The 18,358-nt window shown below is 37.2% G+C and overlaps 1 protein-coding gene across 18 annotated transcripts in view; it reads right to left on the bottom strand.

Annotated features, from left to right (window-relative positions):
• The window catches only part of Macf1 (microtubule actin crosslinking factor 1), a 337,023-nt gene that overhangs the window by 34,617 nt on the left and 284,048 nt on the right, over positions 1–18,358 (bottom strand). For all 18 annotated transcript variants that reach the window (XM_071617700.1, XM_071617705.1, XM_071617701.1 and 15 more), the window contains 17 exons: positions 17,329–17,413; positions 16,553–16,794; positions 15,706–15,912; positions 12,574–12,693; positions 12,007–12,114; positions 9,804–10,022; positions 8,475–8,678; positions 6,622–6,853; positions 5,769–5,995; positions 4,557–4,679; positions 4,359–4,460; positions 3,869–3,970; positions 3,602–3,775; positions 3,355–3,510; positions 3,037–3,234; positions 2,410–2,538; positions 1,445–1,618 (listed from right to left, as the gene is read on the bottom strand). In XM_071617700.1, coding sequence (XP_071473801.1) covers positions 1,445–1,618; positions 2,410–2,538; positions 3,037–3,234; positions 3,355–3,510; positions 3,602–3,775; positions 3,869–3,970; positions 4,359–4,460; positions 4,557–4,679; positions 5,769–5,995; positions 6,622–6,853; positions 8,475–8,678; positions 9,804–10,022; positions 12,007–12,114; positions 12,574–12,693; positions 15,706–15,912; positions 16,553–16,794; positions 17,329–17,413 — 2,802 coding nt within the window. The remainder of the gene's footprint in view (positions 1–1,444; positions 1,619–2,409; positions 2,539–3,036; positions 3,235–3,354; positions 3,511–3,601; positions 3,776–3,868; positions 3,971–4,358; positions 4,461–4,556; positions 4,680–5,768; positions 5,996–6,621; positions 6,854–8,474; positions 8,679–9,803; positions 10,023–12,006; positions 12,115–12,573; positions 12,694–15,705; positions 15,913–16,552; positions 16,795–17,328; positions 17,414–18,358) is intronic.

Genomic DNA, 18,358 nt, shown 5'->3' with positions numbered 1-18,358 from the left:
TCTGGCTTCAATCCCTAGCCCCCCCACCCCCGACACACACGCAGTTTCACAAAGAAACCCCAAGATGTGCACTAAAAATGTCTAGCTGCTTTTCATCTTTATGCCTCCAAGTTACTTCTGTAAACTCAAAAAACCAAAAACTTAAAAATTAATGTTATAAAAAATGTACAGGGTTGAGAGTATAGCTCAATGGTAGAATACTTGGCTAACGTGAGAGACCCTGGGTTCCATTCCTAGCAACACACACACACACATACACACACATACACACAGAGCAAACAAGTGGAAAATAAAGTATACCTCAAATCTATCATAGAAAAGTTTAGAAATTAATATACTATTATAAGTTCCTAGGCAACAGGAATTCTTAACCATTGTTAAATCTATGTATTTCTTAATATAGTAAACATTTAATAAGTGATTTTATTAATTCTGAAATGTAATGTTCCTATAAAATCAGAGATTAGAATCCTTGACATCTGGCTTTGCTTATCAATTGTGATGATGGGAACTATGTAAGTTTTGAGGCAGTTTCCTCCACTATAAGAAAACTTCCTGAGTAGGAGCCAGAATTTGCCTCAGTTTATTTATTCTCAGTTCTGTCGTCTGCAGGAACTACAGATGAGAGTCTGTGCAAAGACTGGAACACAGCCATGCATTCAAGTCTTTTGGCCATACCTCATATCACAATATTACCCACCTCATACTATAAGGATTCTATGAAATTAATGCTTCTCTCAAAAATGCTCATATCAGTTTTATGTCCTTCTGCCCATTAATTTCATAACGATAGGGTCCGTTTGTTTACTGTTTCCACTATAAACCTAGCAGAGCCCAGTACACACTTGTTCAGTAACTATTTATTGAGTGAACATGACCATTAGGTTTGTATGCGTATTTCACACTGGATTTGACAAGCAAAGAACAGAATGAAGCTCTGTACCCATAAAAAACAATCTTTTTGGACGAATGTCTTGACCCCTGATGACCTTTCTATTATACAGAAAATAACTGAATTTCTGAGGAATAGTGGAAAGAGGTCACTAATTTTTAGTAAATTTTCTTGCATGGAGAATTGTTAGTCACACTTCTTACATACTTGTTCTAATCCCAACCCCAACAAAACCTTGTTTTTAAGCAGGGATGCAGATCAGAGATTAATATGGGAGGGATTATTACTAAACAGCCATAGTCATTAATGTCTTAAACTGGTAGATGGAGAAAAGGAATGATTAATTGTAAAAGCAAATTTCAGTAGAAACTAGAATTATTGATACAGATAGAAAACAAATAGACAAGATAGCTTGATTATTTAAAGCCAATTCTAAGGGTATCAGTTCTGTAACCTCTGTTATATTAGTCTTTGAAAAATCTTTAGAAACAAGATGGTAATTACATGCAGTCACCAAGCAAACTGCTCAAACATAGGGTTTTGTGGGAATACCTTTCTTTCTTCCATCTTACTGCTGACTACATGCCATTTCTGTTCCAAAAGAGCTACACTCTGTTCCGTCTTTGAGCCAGACCCAGAGTCATCGCGGCTCAGAAGCATGAGCCTGCCTTTGTCAAGTAGCTGATTGTAAGTCTCTTCTTTGGCTTTCAGCTGGGAGTAGAGTTCCTATGAGAAAAGGCAGTAAAGATATCAATACCTGTCCCCTCAAAAACACCCACATACAGATTCATAAACATAACCTGGAAAAGTCAAAGAAGCTCTCATCTAGACTAAAAAGCTTCTCATAGATTTCATTCAACTGCCGAATTGGTAGGGAATAGAACTCACCATTCTTCATTTATACTAAAATAACTCTGTCACTATATAAATAGAAGAAAAAAGTTGTTTCTTTTTAGGATCAAAGATAACAAAACTATTCCTCAATAACTTATTTCCCTTTTCAATAAAGAATTTGCATAGAAATAATGTTGTCTTTTGTTTTAAGCCCAATTTCTTGAAATACTATCAGAATTTCTGATTTCCCTAACTCCACTGAGCAGTTTTCTTTAATACAAACAGATTTATGCTATGTATTTGTAACCCCCCCCCCAATCCAGTACTGGGGATCAAACCCAGGGTCTCACACATGCCAAGCAAGTGCTCTACCACTGGGCTATACCCCCAGCCCTCATATTTGTCTTCTTGATGCTCCCATTTTCTAGTCAATATTCTTGTACCAACCAAGCAGTCCAACTCAAAATCTACAAGCTCAATGACATATTTCCAGCTTATTCTTCCCTGATAGTACTGCTCCCCACAGTAGGGTATTAAAATCTGTAAATAAGCAGTTAATGCTCAAGGTTATTCTACGTTGTTGGTAAAAATTCACTACTTTGTAGATTCCCAGATATATACACCTCAGAAAGTAGCTATTAAATGTGGGATACTTATTCTCAGTTTAAAGAAGTTGCTATTACCATATGTGTATCAAGCTGTTCCCTAGCAGTTTCAGGAAGTCCTCCAGTAGGTTTAGATGCAGAAAGTTGGCTCTCCATTCTAGTCAATTCCAAGAGGAAATCTTCAATTTCACTGTGGAAACCCTGGGCCTTTTGAAAAAAAGAATAATCAGTGATGTCAGTAGTCAATTCTCAGCTTCACAAGTAAACTTTCTCAATAATCCCATGAGGAATGTTATTATGAGGAAGGAATTAGGAACTGTACACAGCCAGAGTTGTTCTGTTGTACTACTGGTATAATCTATTTGTTTATTGTTAGAATCTAGCAGAATCCTTCAAACCTCACTGTAACATAGTATAGATGTCTGATATAATCTGATGAATGGATTACTTGACCAAGGAACTGCTGCCCAGGGAGGGACCTGACTAGATCCAGAGAAAAAACAGAATCTGTGAACAAGCAGGGGCTACATGAAGATCTACTAATTCTGAATAGTAAATAGATAGAGCTACACACAAACACAAAAAAGAACCACCTAATCAAAGCTACTCTTCTCGGACAAGTTTCAACAAGACACCAAGTGGTATCTTCTCCAGGTTGGTGTCCTCTACACAGCAATTCCTATCTACCTTGGATAATGCACATACCTGCTGTAGTGTTGACTGGAGCTGCTGCTCCCTCTCCTCTGTTTTCTGCAGCACTGATTCCCAGCACTGGTTCATAGTTTCCAAGCGGCTCCTTAAGCTGCTGGCATCGTCTCCAGCACTTGATTCAAGGAGCTCATTGCCAGCTTTGTTGACTGTTTCTACTGTAGCTTGATGAGCCAAAACATCATTTTTCAGAACCTAAAAAAACATAGAATAGCATAATGTAGCTCTATAACTATCATTAAATCATCAAAAATCTTCTGTGAGCAATATATTACCAAGCCAACAGAATTAGAGATGAAAAATGAAAATACTTACATGGTGCTTTGCAAGTTCAACTTCAATGACTTTTGGGTCTCCACTTATTGGTCTCTGAGCATCTAGCAACTCTTCAGTGTGAGTCAGCCAACTCATTAGTTCCTCTAAGGCATGTTGGAATTGGCCAAGGGCCAAGAGAGCACCTTCTAGCTTATGCTGCTCGGAACAAGACAGAAAAGGAACATTTGTTAGGGAATTAAAAAGGAGCTCAGAACATTTCATTCATGTATTCTACCACTCGCCTTACCTGTCTGTGGGCAATTTTCTCACCCAGGTTCTCCCAGAGGTGTTTGAGTTCTGTCAGTGGTTCGCGTATAATGTCTCTGTCTGTTTCATCAGTAGCTTTCTTTAACATCAATTCACCCTGGTGATTGAGCTTCTCCATCTCAATTTGCTGCTGATAAACTTCCACTTTGAACTCCTATCAGAGATGTACCAGGTGTTAATATCAAACCAAGCCTTTAAAAGCTGAAAAGAAGCACCTCTTCTTCCAAAGTCCTCTCCAGATACAAACCTTCATCTCATTTAACTGATCTTTAACAGTGTTGAGGTCAGTGCCAACAGGGGGCATGGTGCAGAGTTTGATCACAGTGTTATCCAGCCAGTCATACATAGCCTAAAATAAAAATACAAATATAGAAAACAAAAGTGAAAAAAAATATACAGGGTCGGGAGAGAATTAGCATTATTCTTGCTAATACTATGCTTCATGATACCCTGGGTATGGACTTCCAGCAAGCAATAACTTTCACGATAAGGCCAATTTCATTGTGCAGGTGAAAGACTATAAACAGGAAAGCATGCAATGATGATAAAAATGGCTAAAGGAGCAGCAACAGCCTGTGCCAGTGCTTTTTCCAGTAGAAGTGGGAGTCTCTGGCTAGAAACATGAAACCAGCATTGTCTTCAGTGAGAACCCCATGAAGGTGATTCACTCTTGTGCTGAATTCAGAAAATGACCAAGGAACCTGTGTTTCCTAAGTGGTCACCTCCCGGCCTCTTACCTGAAGAGTGTCCTGATATTGCACAGCAGCTTGCATGGCATCCTCAAGTTTTTCTAGCCTCTCTTTCCATGTTTTGTTTAAGTTTTCCCAAGCATTGTTCATCTAGAAGAAAAACATCCAATCAGATTCTTTAAGTAATATCACTCTCCATCTGAATACACTAATGTTTCATCTGAACTCCTCATTTGTTTTCCACACCTCATCAATGCTCTTCTTCACTTCAGGCTTCTCAGTTTCTCCACAGGCAAAAATTAAATCTGCTCCAAGGATTCGAATGAACTCCAGCTCCTCATGCAGACCATCTGTCTCCTCCTTAATAGTCTACATGTAAAGGTATAATAGAACATGAGCCAAAGGTGAAAGCAGAACAGAATTTCTCAAACTTTGTACATGCTCCGTCAAGAGCACACAATGAATAGAACTGTCAATCTCAAAGGTTTTAAGTCCTCTTAATATTTTGTTTATCCGGAGAGTACAGTTTAGACTCCAAAATATATATCAAATATACATTATAGCCAGGCACAGTGGTGCACACCTGTAATCCCAGAGCATGCGAGGCTGAGACAGGAAGATTGCGAGTTCAAAGCCAGCCTCAATGACTTAGCAAGGCCCTAAGCAACTCAGCGAGAATCTTTCTCTAAATACAAAAAAGGGCTGGGGATGTGGCTCAATGTTAAAGCATCCCTGGGTTCAATTCCCAGTACCAAAAACAAACACACAAACACAACAAATCTACATAACACAATGACACAATGAGCATGCAATGATGGTAAAAATGGCAGCAGAAATTCGGACAGTATGGGAAAGTTGTAATAAGCTTCAATAATTTTACAAATGGTTCATCCCTTCATGCCTCCAAGGAGATTACAATCTATAGCCAGAAGTCTATTACGGAGAAGTAAATGAATAAGGTGAAATAATGTAGCATAAATCACAAAGTCAGCACTAACAGACCAGCATAACAGGAGTGCTAGGCTATATAATTTTGAAGAAAGTCAGTGCTATGCCGGATCGTAAAGTGTGGTTCATGGACTGACATTGACAGGGGCGAGGAAACAAATAGTTTTGATATGGAAAAATATCAGGGTAGGATTGGCTTATGGAAACTGGATAAAATAAGGTGGAAAGCATTTTTTAGTAAAAACTAGACTCTGCAAAAGGACTAGAAAGTCAATTGTTACCTATGGATGATGGGTCCCAAACTAGGAAATTTTCTTTCCTACTATTTAATTTTTTACATTAAAGAAATTGAGTAGTTTTTTTCCCTGGTGGAAAAAAAAAAAGCCTTAAACACACACACACACACACAATTTCAAGGCACTTAACATGGCTAACAGTTGGCATAACCTGCTTGGATAGAATGCTTTGCTGGAGGACACACACACAAAAGGGGCTTTGTTTTCTTCTTACCTCGGCAGCTTCAACCTGTTGCTTGATGATGGATGGGTCAATGCCTGGGCTTTCCAAGTCATGGACAATGTCCTGAGTGTCTCTGATGGTGGTCAGGAGAGCTGCCATGTCATACCAGAACTTCTCCGCTAATTCAAGGACATCAAGGAATTTAATTTCTCGCTCTTCAGCCCGAGCTTTGATGTCTTCCCAGAAGAATACCATTTGGTCCAGTTTGTCCTGGATTTCTGAGTGGGTAAAGAAGAGATGTGAAAACAGGAGTTCTTGGAGTACTTAAAATCAATCTCATCAGAAATTCTGACATTTTCAGTGAAACTATCTTTAAAAATTCTCTTAAAATGTATAAATGATGGACAGTTTTCTATTTTAGCTTTATTATTATTTCTACTTTCATATTTTCTGCCCATGTTGGTCTCCCCCATAAAGGGGCCACAGAAGTAATATGGAAATCTCTAATATAAAGGTACTACTAAGATAAAACCCCCTAATTTACAAAGGGGCTGTGATGGAAACTCTACTTCCAGTGTTCTGTGTTCAACTTGTTTATTTCCCATGGAAAATGTATAAAAAGTAGTTATGTTCTACCCACTATTGATACTGTAGTTTACTCACATTAGGGGTTAAAGGAGGATTTGTTTTCTGGCCTGGGAATCTAACTACCAATTGTAACCTTATTTCAATGGGGAAACATGTTCTGAATTCTAAATGACTTCCAAACGACTTTTTAGAATACTCATTATTTGGGGACTGTCTTTACATTCAATGCAATACATCTGGTAGGATGCTAGAGATAACCTCAGCTTGAAATTTATTCTGTTGACTTTCTTTAAAAATAAAAAGATCCAACAAGCACCTTTTGCAGCCAAATCCTTGTCTGCTCCCTGAGATCGCCCAATGAGCTCTTCTCCACGGCGCTTTAGGGCCTCAAAGGATGGCTGAAGTTTTTCTAGCTCCACGGTGGCACTCTTATTGTCACTGATGCACTCTCTGATCTTGTCTACTTCAGCAGGAATCAGGGGTGGCATTCGCAGGCGAGAGGAAAGATTCTCCAGAGTCTCCAACATGGGCTCAATTTTATCATGGAACTAAATAAAGTTGGAATATTAGCCATCACTAGTAACTTATCATACTTTTTGGGGAAATATTGGGAATAAGGAGTAGATATAAATCTGTGTTCAGTTTAGCCCAATGGCTGTTAAAGTTTTGGGTTTGGCCAATAGATCATTTTGGGCATAGTACACCAGAAACTGGGCTATTGGGGTCGGGGGGAAAGGCAATATTTATTTGAGTCAAAAGATATTAAGTAATATGCCAGAAATCAACTCAAATCATTAGTGTTGTCATAAAACTTTTCCTATTCCAACTAATACAATGAGAAAGGAACAAGACTATGAAACTGGTGAGAGTCAGTATGTCAACATCTCAGATGACAGTTGCATGCAACACACCAGACCAACAAGTTAGATGCCCTCCACCAGCTGTGTAAATGGATGAGGAACTTAATATGGTACATGACTTGGAATTTAAAAGCATACAATTTGACAACTCACCGTACATAACAGTGAGAGAGGGAAATGTTGGCATGAGAAAGGGCAAATCTAACCTCATTCTAAAAGAACAATTACCTTTCCACATTTCTGGTACTCTGAATAACATGACTATAAGTATAAAATTCTCATTTTATAATCTGAGGCAGAAAGTGAAGAAAACAGATAAGCTTGCCTCCTAAAAAAACCATCTAAAACTAACTCTGGATTCATTCATTAGCGTCTTATCAATTTTAAGTTTCGAACAGGAAAAGCAGATTTCCTTAATAAAATCACTTCCCATCACTCCCTCACATCTAGATTCCACCCCAAACAAAACAGGCATAATAATAATCAATTTTCTTCCACTAAACTTCATGGAAATTTCTTTATAGTTAATGCCTTTGATTTTCAGCTTTATAAAAATACACTAACCCCAAGGGGATGGGTACCTTACCTCTGTAATCTGTAATGGTGGGCGCGGTCAACACAACAATGAAATGTGACGATGTGGGGAAGACAGGAGCAGGCAGCAACAACACAAAGTAACACATTCCACAATGTGAGTGAGAGATGGGACGGGAGGTGGGGGGGAAAAACTTAAGTAAGTACAAATATTAACCAAGAATATTGACTAAACATAGGAATAAAATACCCAGACATGACAAAAGTATCACTAACAGTAATATATTAGTTGAAAAGTATGTAGTTACATGCTTTAAATTCCTCTCCAATGCTTCTCTTTGGCTACTTCTCCCTACTACAACATCTTTCTCTGAAATAGGATGCAACTAACTTCCTGAATAAGAAAGCTAATATATTGTCATTCTAAATATCAAAAGTAACAGGTCCAGCAGGAACCTGACTTTTGTTGAGGCAGTCATTGCTTTTGGCTCTCAAAGATATCTAAAATCATCCCTGCTAAAGGATCTTTATTACATAAAAAGTTTCAGGGAAACTATCAAAAGACAATTGTATACATCAGTCAAAATGTATTTTACACTCCAATAGTATCAGTATGCCAAAGTTTCTTGGAAGAAAAGGCAGTAGGCCTTATGGATAATGTATTATCAACATGCTGGTCTGGCATTCCTGTGCAAAGAGGCATACCTGACACTGAGATCTTCTGCTTAGACTAGCAGAGAGTTGAAGGTTTTAGGAGTGTAAGACACACACATACCTGAGCAGACTGGGAAACAGCCTCATCCAGAGCCAATGCCCGTTGGCGCACCTCCTCTTTTATTTGGGCATACATGTTTTCTGCTTTCTGGTATTTTTCTTCCACCATTTTCCCTTCCTCTGGGTTTAACTCCTTTAGTTGTGGGCCAATCTTTAATAGCTTATCAATATGAGGTTTGTGTTCAGCAATGGATTCCCTTAGTTGCTACAGAAAGAAATGTAGATTAAAACCATAATGGATGGGACTGGGGTTGTAGCTAAGTTATAGAGTGCTTGCCTAGCACATAGGAGGCACTGGGTTTGATCCTCAGCACCATATTTAAAGAAAAAAAAAAAAAAAAAAAGGTAATGAATGGAATTGATTTTCATGCCTGTATGAGTTTATAGGAATGAACCTAACTACTATGTATAACCATAAAGCTCTAATAACACAAGCCAAAAAACATAATGAATGGGGCTGAGGGTATGGCTCAGTGGTACAGCACATGTTTAGCATGTATGAAGCTCTGGGTTTGAGCCCCAGCATCACAAAAAACAAAACTGAAATGTTAAAAAATCAGCAAGTCCTAGTATCTCTCCATTTATGGGGAAATAGAACAACACCTAAATCTTGGGCTCTGAAACTACCTAATTCTCTTAATTTTCAAAAGCCAGTTCAGATGTTTCATTTCCTTGGAAGTCTTTCTGGATACATCATGTCTCAATCTTCCCTGTCACTTGCATTATACCAATTTATCTCACCCTCTTCTTTACTCATAAATACTTCTATGTACTATAATTTACATATCTGTCTCCCACCCAGACAGAGATACCAAACAGGATGAACTATGAACAGCAACAATTCTGATAGTTCAATCACTCCTTGACTTTACTGCTGGCTGCTTCTAGTTTACATTTTCCACTTATAGGAATATAGAAATAGTAATAAACACAAGCCAGAAGTAAACATTTTTAAAAAAGCATTTTCACCCTTTTTATTTTTTTGTGGTGCTAGGGATTGAAACTAAGGCCTTGTGCATGTGAGGCAAGCACTCTACCAACTGAGTTATATCCTAGCTGCCCCCTCCCCCCAAAGCACTTTAATGGTAATACTGTTAGTTGAAATGTCTATAAACTTCCCTTTCATCTTAACTATATATATGCAGCAAATGCTTTGACATTCCTTTATGAGCTCACTCTAGTTGATGCTTAACCAAGCGGAAAGAGCCATCCAACCACATGTAGTCTAACAACACCCTATCATCCTCAAAAATATTTTTTTGTTGTTTTTGAATAAATTATAGAACCCATTTTCATTCTGCAATAAAATAAAATTTGGCATGCTCCTTACCCTCATTTCTTCTTGCTGTTGCCTGAGCTGCTCATGATCAATAGCTGGAGGAGGTAACTGTGCTATTAATGCCCGAGTTTCCTCAATCCAAGGGCTGAGTTCTTCGTAAGTTTCCCAAAACTGGTTCACCAAGACCTGTGCCCGCTCTAGGCGGGCATAACGCTCTGAATTGAGTAGGCTAATAGCTTCATACTGCTGTATTAGAGACTCTGTTTTTTCCTATGAACCAGAAATAAAAAATAAAAAGAATTATTATGAACTCTTATGAGAAAAGAAATGCAAGTATATTTACCTTAAAAAGTCTAAAGGAATGCATATTAAATTATTAACTAATGTAATGAGTTACAAATGATTATTTTTCTTATAACTCAGCTACAATTTTTTCCCCCTTTTTATTGGTACCTAACAACTACATACAACAGCAAGATTCATTGTTAGATATTTTTATATACACACAGTATAACCAATCAACACAGCATAATTTGGTCAATTTCATTCCCCAGTACCTCTACTTTCCTTCCTTCCTTCTGGTCCCCTTCCTCTACTCTGCTGGTCTTTCTTCTATTTTCATGAGTTCTCCCTCCAACACACACACACACACCCCTTTCCTCCCCTTTTATTCTACCTTATACATATGAGAGAAAACATATGACCCTTGATTTTCTGAGTTTAGTTTCTTTTAGTATGATGTTCTCTAGTTCTATCCATTTACCAGCAAATAAAAATTTATGATTTTTCCTTCTTTACATTTATTTGAATTTTAAAATTTCCTATCAGACATTTATTATTTTTATAATTTAAGATATATGAACATAGTTTAAAAGGTTGTAAAACATGAGAAAAAACAACAAAATAACCTTTTAGCAATGACACAGAACAATGGTACAGCATTATTACAACACATCAGTTTAAAACAGAATATCTCAGAGGCTATGAGGAGCTCTGGAAAAAATAAGTCTCTAGGGCTGGGGTTGCAGCTCAGTGGTAGAGTGCTTGCCTAGCACATGTGAGGTACTGGGTTCGATTCTCAACATTGAACAAATAAAGGTCCATTAAGAACTAAATACGTTGGCATTAGAGCAGATTATTCTAAGTGAAGCTAGCCAATCCCTAAAAAACAAATGCCAAATGTCTTCTTTGATATAAGGAGAGTAACTAAGAACAGTGTAGGGACGAAGAACAGGAGAAGAAGATTAACATTTAACAGGGATGAGAGGTGGGAGGGAAAGGGAGAGAGAAGGAAAATTGCATGGTAATGGAAGGAGACCCTCAGGGTTATACAGTGGAGGAGGTAGAGAGAGAGGAGGGGAGGGGAGGGGAGAGGTGGGGAGGGGGGAGGGTGGAGGATGGGAAAGGCAGTGGAGCACAACAGACACTAGTATGGCAATTTGTAAATCAATGGATGTGTAACTGATGTGATTCTGCAATCTGTGTATGGGGTGAAGGTGGGAGTTCATAACCCACTTGAATCAAAGTGTGGAATATGATATGTCAAGAAATTTGTTATGTTTTGAACAACCCACAATAAAAAATTAAAAAAAAAAAAAAAAAGAACTAAATACGTGAAAAAGGAGTTTCTAGAAAAGTGGGCATTTATATTTTGAATCTTTAGGAGTATAGCTCAATTTATGAAGATTTCTGAGGAGACAGAGGTCAGTCATATCCTTAAAAAAAAAAAAGCACACAAAACTGGTCTGCACACAATGTTGGTCAATTCTTTAAAAAATAGGTCTGACCTTTAGGACACATAAAAGAAATTAATGTCGGCATATGGTTCTTTTTTTTAATTTTTTTTAATTGTAGGTGGATACAATACCTTTATTTTATTTGTTTATTTTTATGTGGTGCCTCATGCATGTTAGGCAAGTACTCTACCACTGAGCCACTACCTTGGACCTGCATATGGTTCTTAAAACCTACCAAAATACCTTGAAAAGTTATTCAAAGCTCACTTTTATGCACTGAGGATAAGTAGCAATTCCTCTTGCAACATATTCCACTTTATACAGTATGGATGTTTAGACATTTGTGACTACAGGGTCAAGAGTCTGAATTCCCTAGCACATCAAGCAGGACTTTAATAAAAAAACAATAATAAGAAAGTCCAGGAGGGAAAAAACTTTAAAACATTTTTTCATAATAGTACTTCTAATTTACTATGATTAACATAATAATAATATGGTAAATAAATACTGTAATTCACCTGTAATACAGCTTTCTGCTCCTCCCCACATGTGCCAAAGATTTCACTGCGGTGACTGAAGAGCTCATCCATTGAATCTTTGTGTCGAATGATGTCAATGGAGAAAGCCTTGGAAAAGTAAACTGCAGTTAAGTCAAGAAGTAAAAGGAATCCAAGACTGTTAATGAAAGGTAATATACAATCTATGAAAAATTCCTTGCATTCAAGACACAAAAAAATTGTTCTTAAAAGTTTAACACTTTGCTTATTCAACATCTTCAATGCTTATCTTTTTAGTAATTTACAAAAACATCTTCCCTCCTAAAAATCATCAAGGAAATAGTTACCTATAGAATACTCCTGGATTAATGGTCCTATCCTCTTACCCCCCCGGCCCCCCGAACACCAAACAAAAAGAATCTATACCTCATCCCAATCAAGTATACATAATATTAATTTCTATCTGTCATCATTCTATTAAATCATTCCACTTGACTTGACCTGGGACAGTCAGAAACTCCCCTAGTCACCCAGGGCTGGTGGGACTCTGGAGCTCAGGCACAGTGGGCACTCGGGTGTAATGCTCACCTTCTGCACCTGTAGCTGGGCCGTGGTCTGGTCCTGCTCCAGGCGAACTGGACCCAGGGCCATCAATTTCCGTGTTGTTTCGGCAACCCAAGCTAATTCTGCATCAGCAGCTTGTTCATACTAATGAATATATTGAAGAAAAAAGCACAAGTTATATACAGCCAAGGTCTCCTTCTTGTAAATACAATTTATCCAATATAGAAAGGCTTGAATTTTCAGTAATAACTTATACCTCAGAAAGTAAAGCCAAAACTGAAAATAATTTATTAAAATCACAAGTCATATTTCAACTTCCTTAAAAGGAAGCTACAGAATCCAGTTAGTGGGCCCACAACCAGAAACAACAGAAATTGACACCCTTCAAAAGAAATATGCTTCTTATCAGAATGTTTTCAGGAGGTTGCCAATCTTCTTTCCTACCTGGACGCTAAATAGTTTCAGTTAGATATTTGATATTTAAATATAAACTTAAAATGGCAATAGAAAGCTCCATAAAGTTAACTTGGATTGGAAGTACTTGCCCAGCTGAAGAAGTATAGAACCCCAAAAGAATGCCATATCTTTTCTTTTTCCCTTAGTAAAGCTTTTTTTCTTTTGTTACTGGGGATTGAACTCAGAGGCACTCAACCACTGAGCCACATCTCCAGCCCTATTTTGTATTTTATTTAGAGACAGAGTCTCACTAAGTTGCTCAGCACTGAGGCTGGCTTTGAACTCAAGATCCTCCTGCCTCAGCCTCCCGAGCTGCTGGGATTACAGGCGTGCACCACTGCACCTGGCGTAAAGCTATTTCTTTTTAAAAAAATTTCTTTATTTTTTTATTTATTCTAATTAATTATACATGACAGAAATGCATTTTGATACATCATATATAGATGGAGTATAATTTCTCATTCTTTTGGTTGCATATAACGTAGAAACTCACTGGTTGTATAGTTATATATGAACATAGGGGAATAATGTCTGACTCATTCTTCTACCCTTCTTACTCCTATACCCCCTCCCCTCCCTTCACTTCCTCTACCTAAAGTAACTCTATTCTTCCCTAGTGACCCCCCTTTGCCCCCCACCGTTATGAATTATCATCCATATATCCGAGAAAACATTTGGCCTTTGGTTTTTTAGGATTGGCTTGTTTTGCTTAGCATGATATTCTCTAACTTCATCCATTTACCAGCAAATGCCATAATGTCATTCTTCTTTAAGGCTGAGTAATATTCTATTGTGCATGTGCACACACCCCCCCCCCAATATTTTCTATATCTATTCATCTATTGAAGGGCACCTCAGTTGGTTCCATAGTTTAGCTATTGTGAGTTGAACTGCTATAAATATTGATGTGGCTGCATCACTTTGATATGCTGATTTTAAGTCCTTTGGGTATAAATCAAGGAATGGGATAGATAGCTGGGAAGCAAGTGGTAGTTCCATTCCAAGTTTTCTGAAGAATCTCCACAGCACTTTCTATAATGGTTGTACCAATTTGCATTCTCACCAGCAGTGTATGAGTGTACCTTTCCTCCCACATCCTCACCAACATTTGTATTTTTTTTCTTTTTAAGTATTTATGTTTTAGTTTTAGGTGGATACAATATCTTTATTTTATATGGTGCTAAGGATGAACCCAGTGCCTCACACATGCTAGGCAAGCACTCTACCACTTGAGCCACAACCCCAGCCCTATTGTTTTTATTCTTGATAACTGCCATTCTGACTGGGGTAAGATGAAATTTAGAGAGTTTTGATTCGCATTTCTCTAATTGCTAAAGATATTAAACTTTTTTTTCATATATTTGTTGATTGATCATATTTCCTTTTTCTGTGATGTGTCTGATCAGTTCCTCAGCCCATTTATTAATTGGGCTATTTGATTTTTGGTGTTCAGTTTTTTAAATTCATTCGTTCGTTCGTTCGTTCGTTCATTCATTCATTCAAAAGTTTTAGGTGGATACCATATCTTTATTTTATTTTTATGTGGTGGTGAGGATGGAACCCAGTGCCTCACACATGCTAGGAGAGCACTCTACCACTTGAGCCACAAACCCAGCCCAGTTTTTATGAATTCTTTATATGTCCTGGAGATTAACGCTCTATTTGTGGTGCATGAAGAACACCAAATCTTTAAGTGTCTATATAATATCAAGAACATTATCTTCATGACTGTTGATCATGAGAGCCCCCCAAATCTTTAATCTCCTCTTTTTCAACTTTGCTAACCTATGCTAATACAGGTTAAGTATCTCTTATCAGAAACAGTTGGGACCAGAAGTGTTTGAGATTTCAGAGTTTTTTTGAATTTTTGGAATATTTGTGCAGACAACTTTACTGGTTGAGTAACTCTCATATAAAAAATCTTAAGAAAATTTCAGATTTTGAAGGATTTTGGATTAGGGACATTCAACCTATATTTAAAGAGAAAAATAAATTTCTCCCAAACCCAGTAAGTTGGCATAGGGAAATACCTGGCTAAGATAAGGATTAACCCTAAAGATATTAGACATATGCTTAAAGTCAGAACCTATACGTGGTTCAGAAAACATTTGCTTATCACTATAAACCCATGCTATCTTATTTTTTGTGCTATGGCACATTAGTAGGTGTATATTCAGCTACAAAAAAACAGCAAATAACCTTTTCCCAGAAAGCATGAAGGAAAAAAGATCAAGGGAAATATGACACCTGTGTTTACTGAGAGGGTTCTATTTTGGATGGCTCTGCTATTTTGGTTTGCATATTTGATAGTAATTATAGTTCCTGGTTTCTTTTCCTCTTCCATTTAATGTTAAGACACTTGATTATATCAAACTAAGATTATTATACATTTGGACCATTTGGGTCTACATATAATCTACTCCCATCACCACTGGCCCAACTTTTAAGAAAAGGCCTTACAGAGACTTTTTTGTGAGTTCTTCTTTTCTTAAAGGGGTCAGGTGTTTCAGGTCAAATCGTGATCCACTCTCACATCCTCTCTACCAACTGTTTCCAATTACTGAAATATGTTTGTTGTATAATATTTACCCTGATCTCATCTTATTCCTGAGCCTGAACTTATGTGGGTCATAGCAGTATACTTTTATACACCTATTCCCACTGCCTAAAATATTAATGCAGAGATATTATAAACATTACCTGTTGTGATCTCTGAATAGCAGCATCAATTTCATCTACTCTTTGTCCAATAGTGTCACTGATCAGTTTGTACTGCTCATTGGCATCAGACACAAGTTTATCCAGGCCTTCTCTGGCTCTCCAGGGCACCAGCTCTAAGAGAGCACGGCTCACCTCATTCACTGTGTCCAACACCAGCCTGTGCTCCATGACCTCCTTCTTCAATTCCTAAGGAAGGAAAAAAATTTCAGGCCATACATTGCTAAATAAAGCACATTAGCAGCTGTGCTGGGTAGAAAGTGTTATCTCTACCACACATCCCAGCACGGCACTGACCTCCTTCCTTCAGTTAGTTTTTTTTCCTTGTCTCAAATCTTTCTATCATTCTGAAGCCCAAGTTTAGGTTTAGATGTTGCTTACTTAGAATGTCTGTAAGACTTGAGCCAGATTGTCTGTGGGGAAGACAAACAGTGCTCTCTTTTTTCTCCCCACTTGAATAGACATGATAAATAATGTTTTAACCATGAGCATCTAACTTAACTAATTCCTACACAGTATTTCTGTTTATCTAAAAATGCACTAGATCCTGCAGGAGAATCAAAGAGAACCATGAAGCACTCTTTAGAGAACAAATTGTGAAGGTAAATTAAAAAATGTTTCATATGAAGCAAAGTTTCTAAGAAGCAGTATTAAACTTCAGATCACAAGGATTCTTATGTATGTCTTTATGCCAGATCTTACTGTTGGTGAGTAAATAAGAGAGGATGCAGACAGACATTTTTGGTTTAGATTTGAAGTAAAGGTAAAAAACCAGAATTATGACAAAGATGAAGCCTTATTCCTTTTTTGGTGTGAAATGAGGGCTCACCTTCTGTCTTTGCTGAAACTGGGGTATCTGTTCCCCTGTGGGAGACTGTCCTCCACTGGCTGCCAGCTCCTCCTCCACCGCCCTCAGCCAACCAGTCAGTTCATCATACGTAGACTGGAATTTGGTGGCCAGCTGCCGGGCTTGCTCTAAAGTTCTAAGGGCCTTGGAGCTAGTGACTGTGATGTCTGCATAACGGGTCTTTATTCCATCTAGTTTCTCCTGGATAAGTAACACCTCTTCACCTGTGGAGAACAGCACACAGTTAATCATATTTAGGAGGATAAGGCTGTCTCTATAGCACCCAAGTTCAAACTAGAGCTTAAATTTCAAAGATGTTCTCTCCCTTGGTAGCTATTTCACTTACCATCCCACACTAAGGGTAAATGGCAAATAAACCTGCTACTTGATATATATATATTTAAAAAAAAAAAAAAACAAAAAAAAAACACATTTCTGAGATTAGGATCTAAGTTTAGCTGCAGGTGTTTCTAGATGTTCCCAGTACCTTGTAGTAAATGCTGGCATTTCACATATTGGAGGGAGGGGGAATCATTATCTATAATCAGATGGGAGACAACTAAGTCTGGTAGTTTTCAAATTTAGCAAGAAACAGGAAAACAGGTCATAAGGCTCTGGAGCACATGCTAATACAGTTAGTGAATACTAAACTTCTCAAACATACAAAGAGAAGTTGCTAATGCATAGTATTTATTTCCCTGGATAAGTGACTGTCTTTGAGACAAGAGAGGTGCTAAGAGATACACTTTTCAAAGTACCTGTGGTTTGTTTTAGTAGAGCCTGACCATTTTTAATAGCTTGATCTACATTCTTCTTCCTATTAACAATTTCTTCATTTAAAGCCTGAAAGGAAAAAACACTATTAATTTCAAAACTATGGCACAACAAAGGAAAGAAATATGAGATCTTCAAGAGACTAAATTTATAGAGATGAATACCAGGTTAGTTCAATATTAGATATTTAATTCCCTTTTTGAAATGTTTGATTACCCCATTGATTGTTCAAAATCATTAAATTAGATACTTATAGGCAAGTTTATCTTTGTGCTAGATGAGATATTTGGATTGAATCAGTTTTACAAATCTACTGGTACCAAATCCAAACCCAAGAAAGATAGAAGTAAAATTCAGCAAAAAAAAAAAAAAAAAAAAAAAAAAAAGTCTACTATGTCCAAAATAAAGAGTAAGAACGTTCAAGAAAAGAAAGAACAGGTTGACTTAAATCAGGATCCTTGCTTGACATGCACGATGCTCTGGTTTTGAGATCTAGCAACACACACATACACACACAAAGATACAGAAAATCAGAAATTTTCCATATTTGAAGTTGTCAAAGTAAGCAAAAAAATATTATTTTAAAAACTACTTTGCCTATTTTTACTACCCCCAAAGAGATTTCATAAAAAATAAATTAGAAAAGGCATCTACTAAGATGACAAAGAATTCCTGAAATTTGAGCATACAATTCCAGAAATATTCTAAAAGTTATACGGATATGACTGAATCTTGGGCATATGTTGTTTTCTTAAAGTTCATTTTCTTTCATAAATCTGTTCAAATGGAAACGCAATGATATATTACCTAATGATACAAGTTATGAGCTGTAGTTGAGATGAGTTCTAGCTATACCCTGTACCATCGTCTAGAATTGTTGACTCAGTTTGTTAAGTATTTTTATGAACCCATCCTAAAAGATTAGTACTCAGCACCAAGTCTATAAACTATGTACTTATGTAAAAAATAAAGTTGAAGTGTTTGGAATGAAGAAAAGAAAAAGAAAAAAAAACA

This window comes from Marmota flaviventris, chromosome 10 (assembly GCF_047511675.1).
Source record: "Marmota flaviventris isolate mMarFla1 chromosome 10, mMarFla1.hap1, whole genome shotgun sequence".
Taxonomy (NCBI): Eukaryota; Metazoa; Chordata; class Mammalia; order Rodentia; family Sciuridae; genus Marmota; species Marmota flaviventris.
Note: the sequence above shows the minus strand (reverse complement) of the source record. Positions and strands in the feature narration are given on the sequence as shown.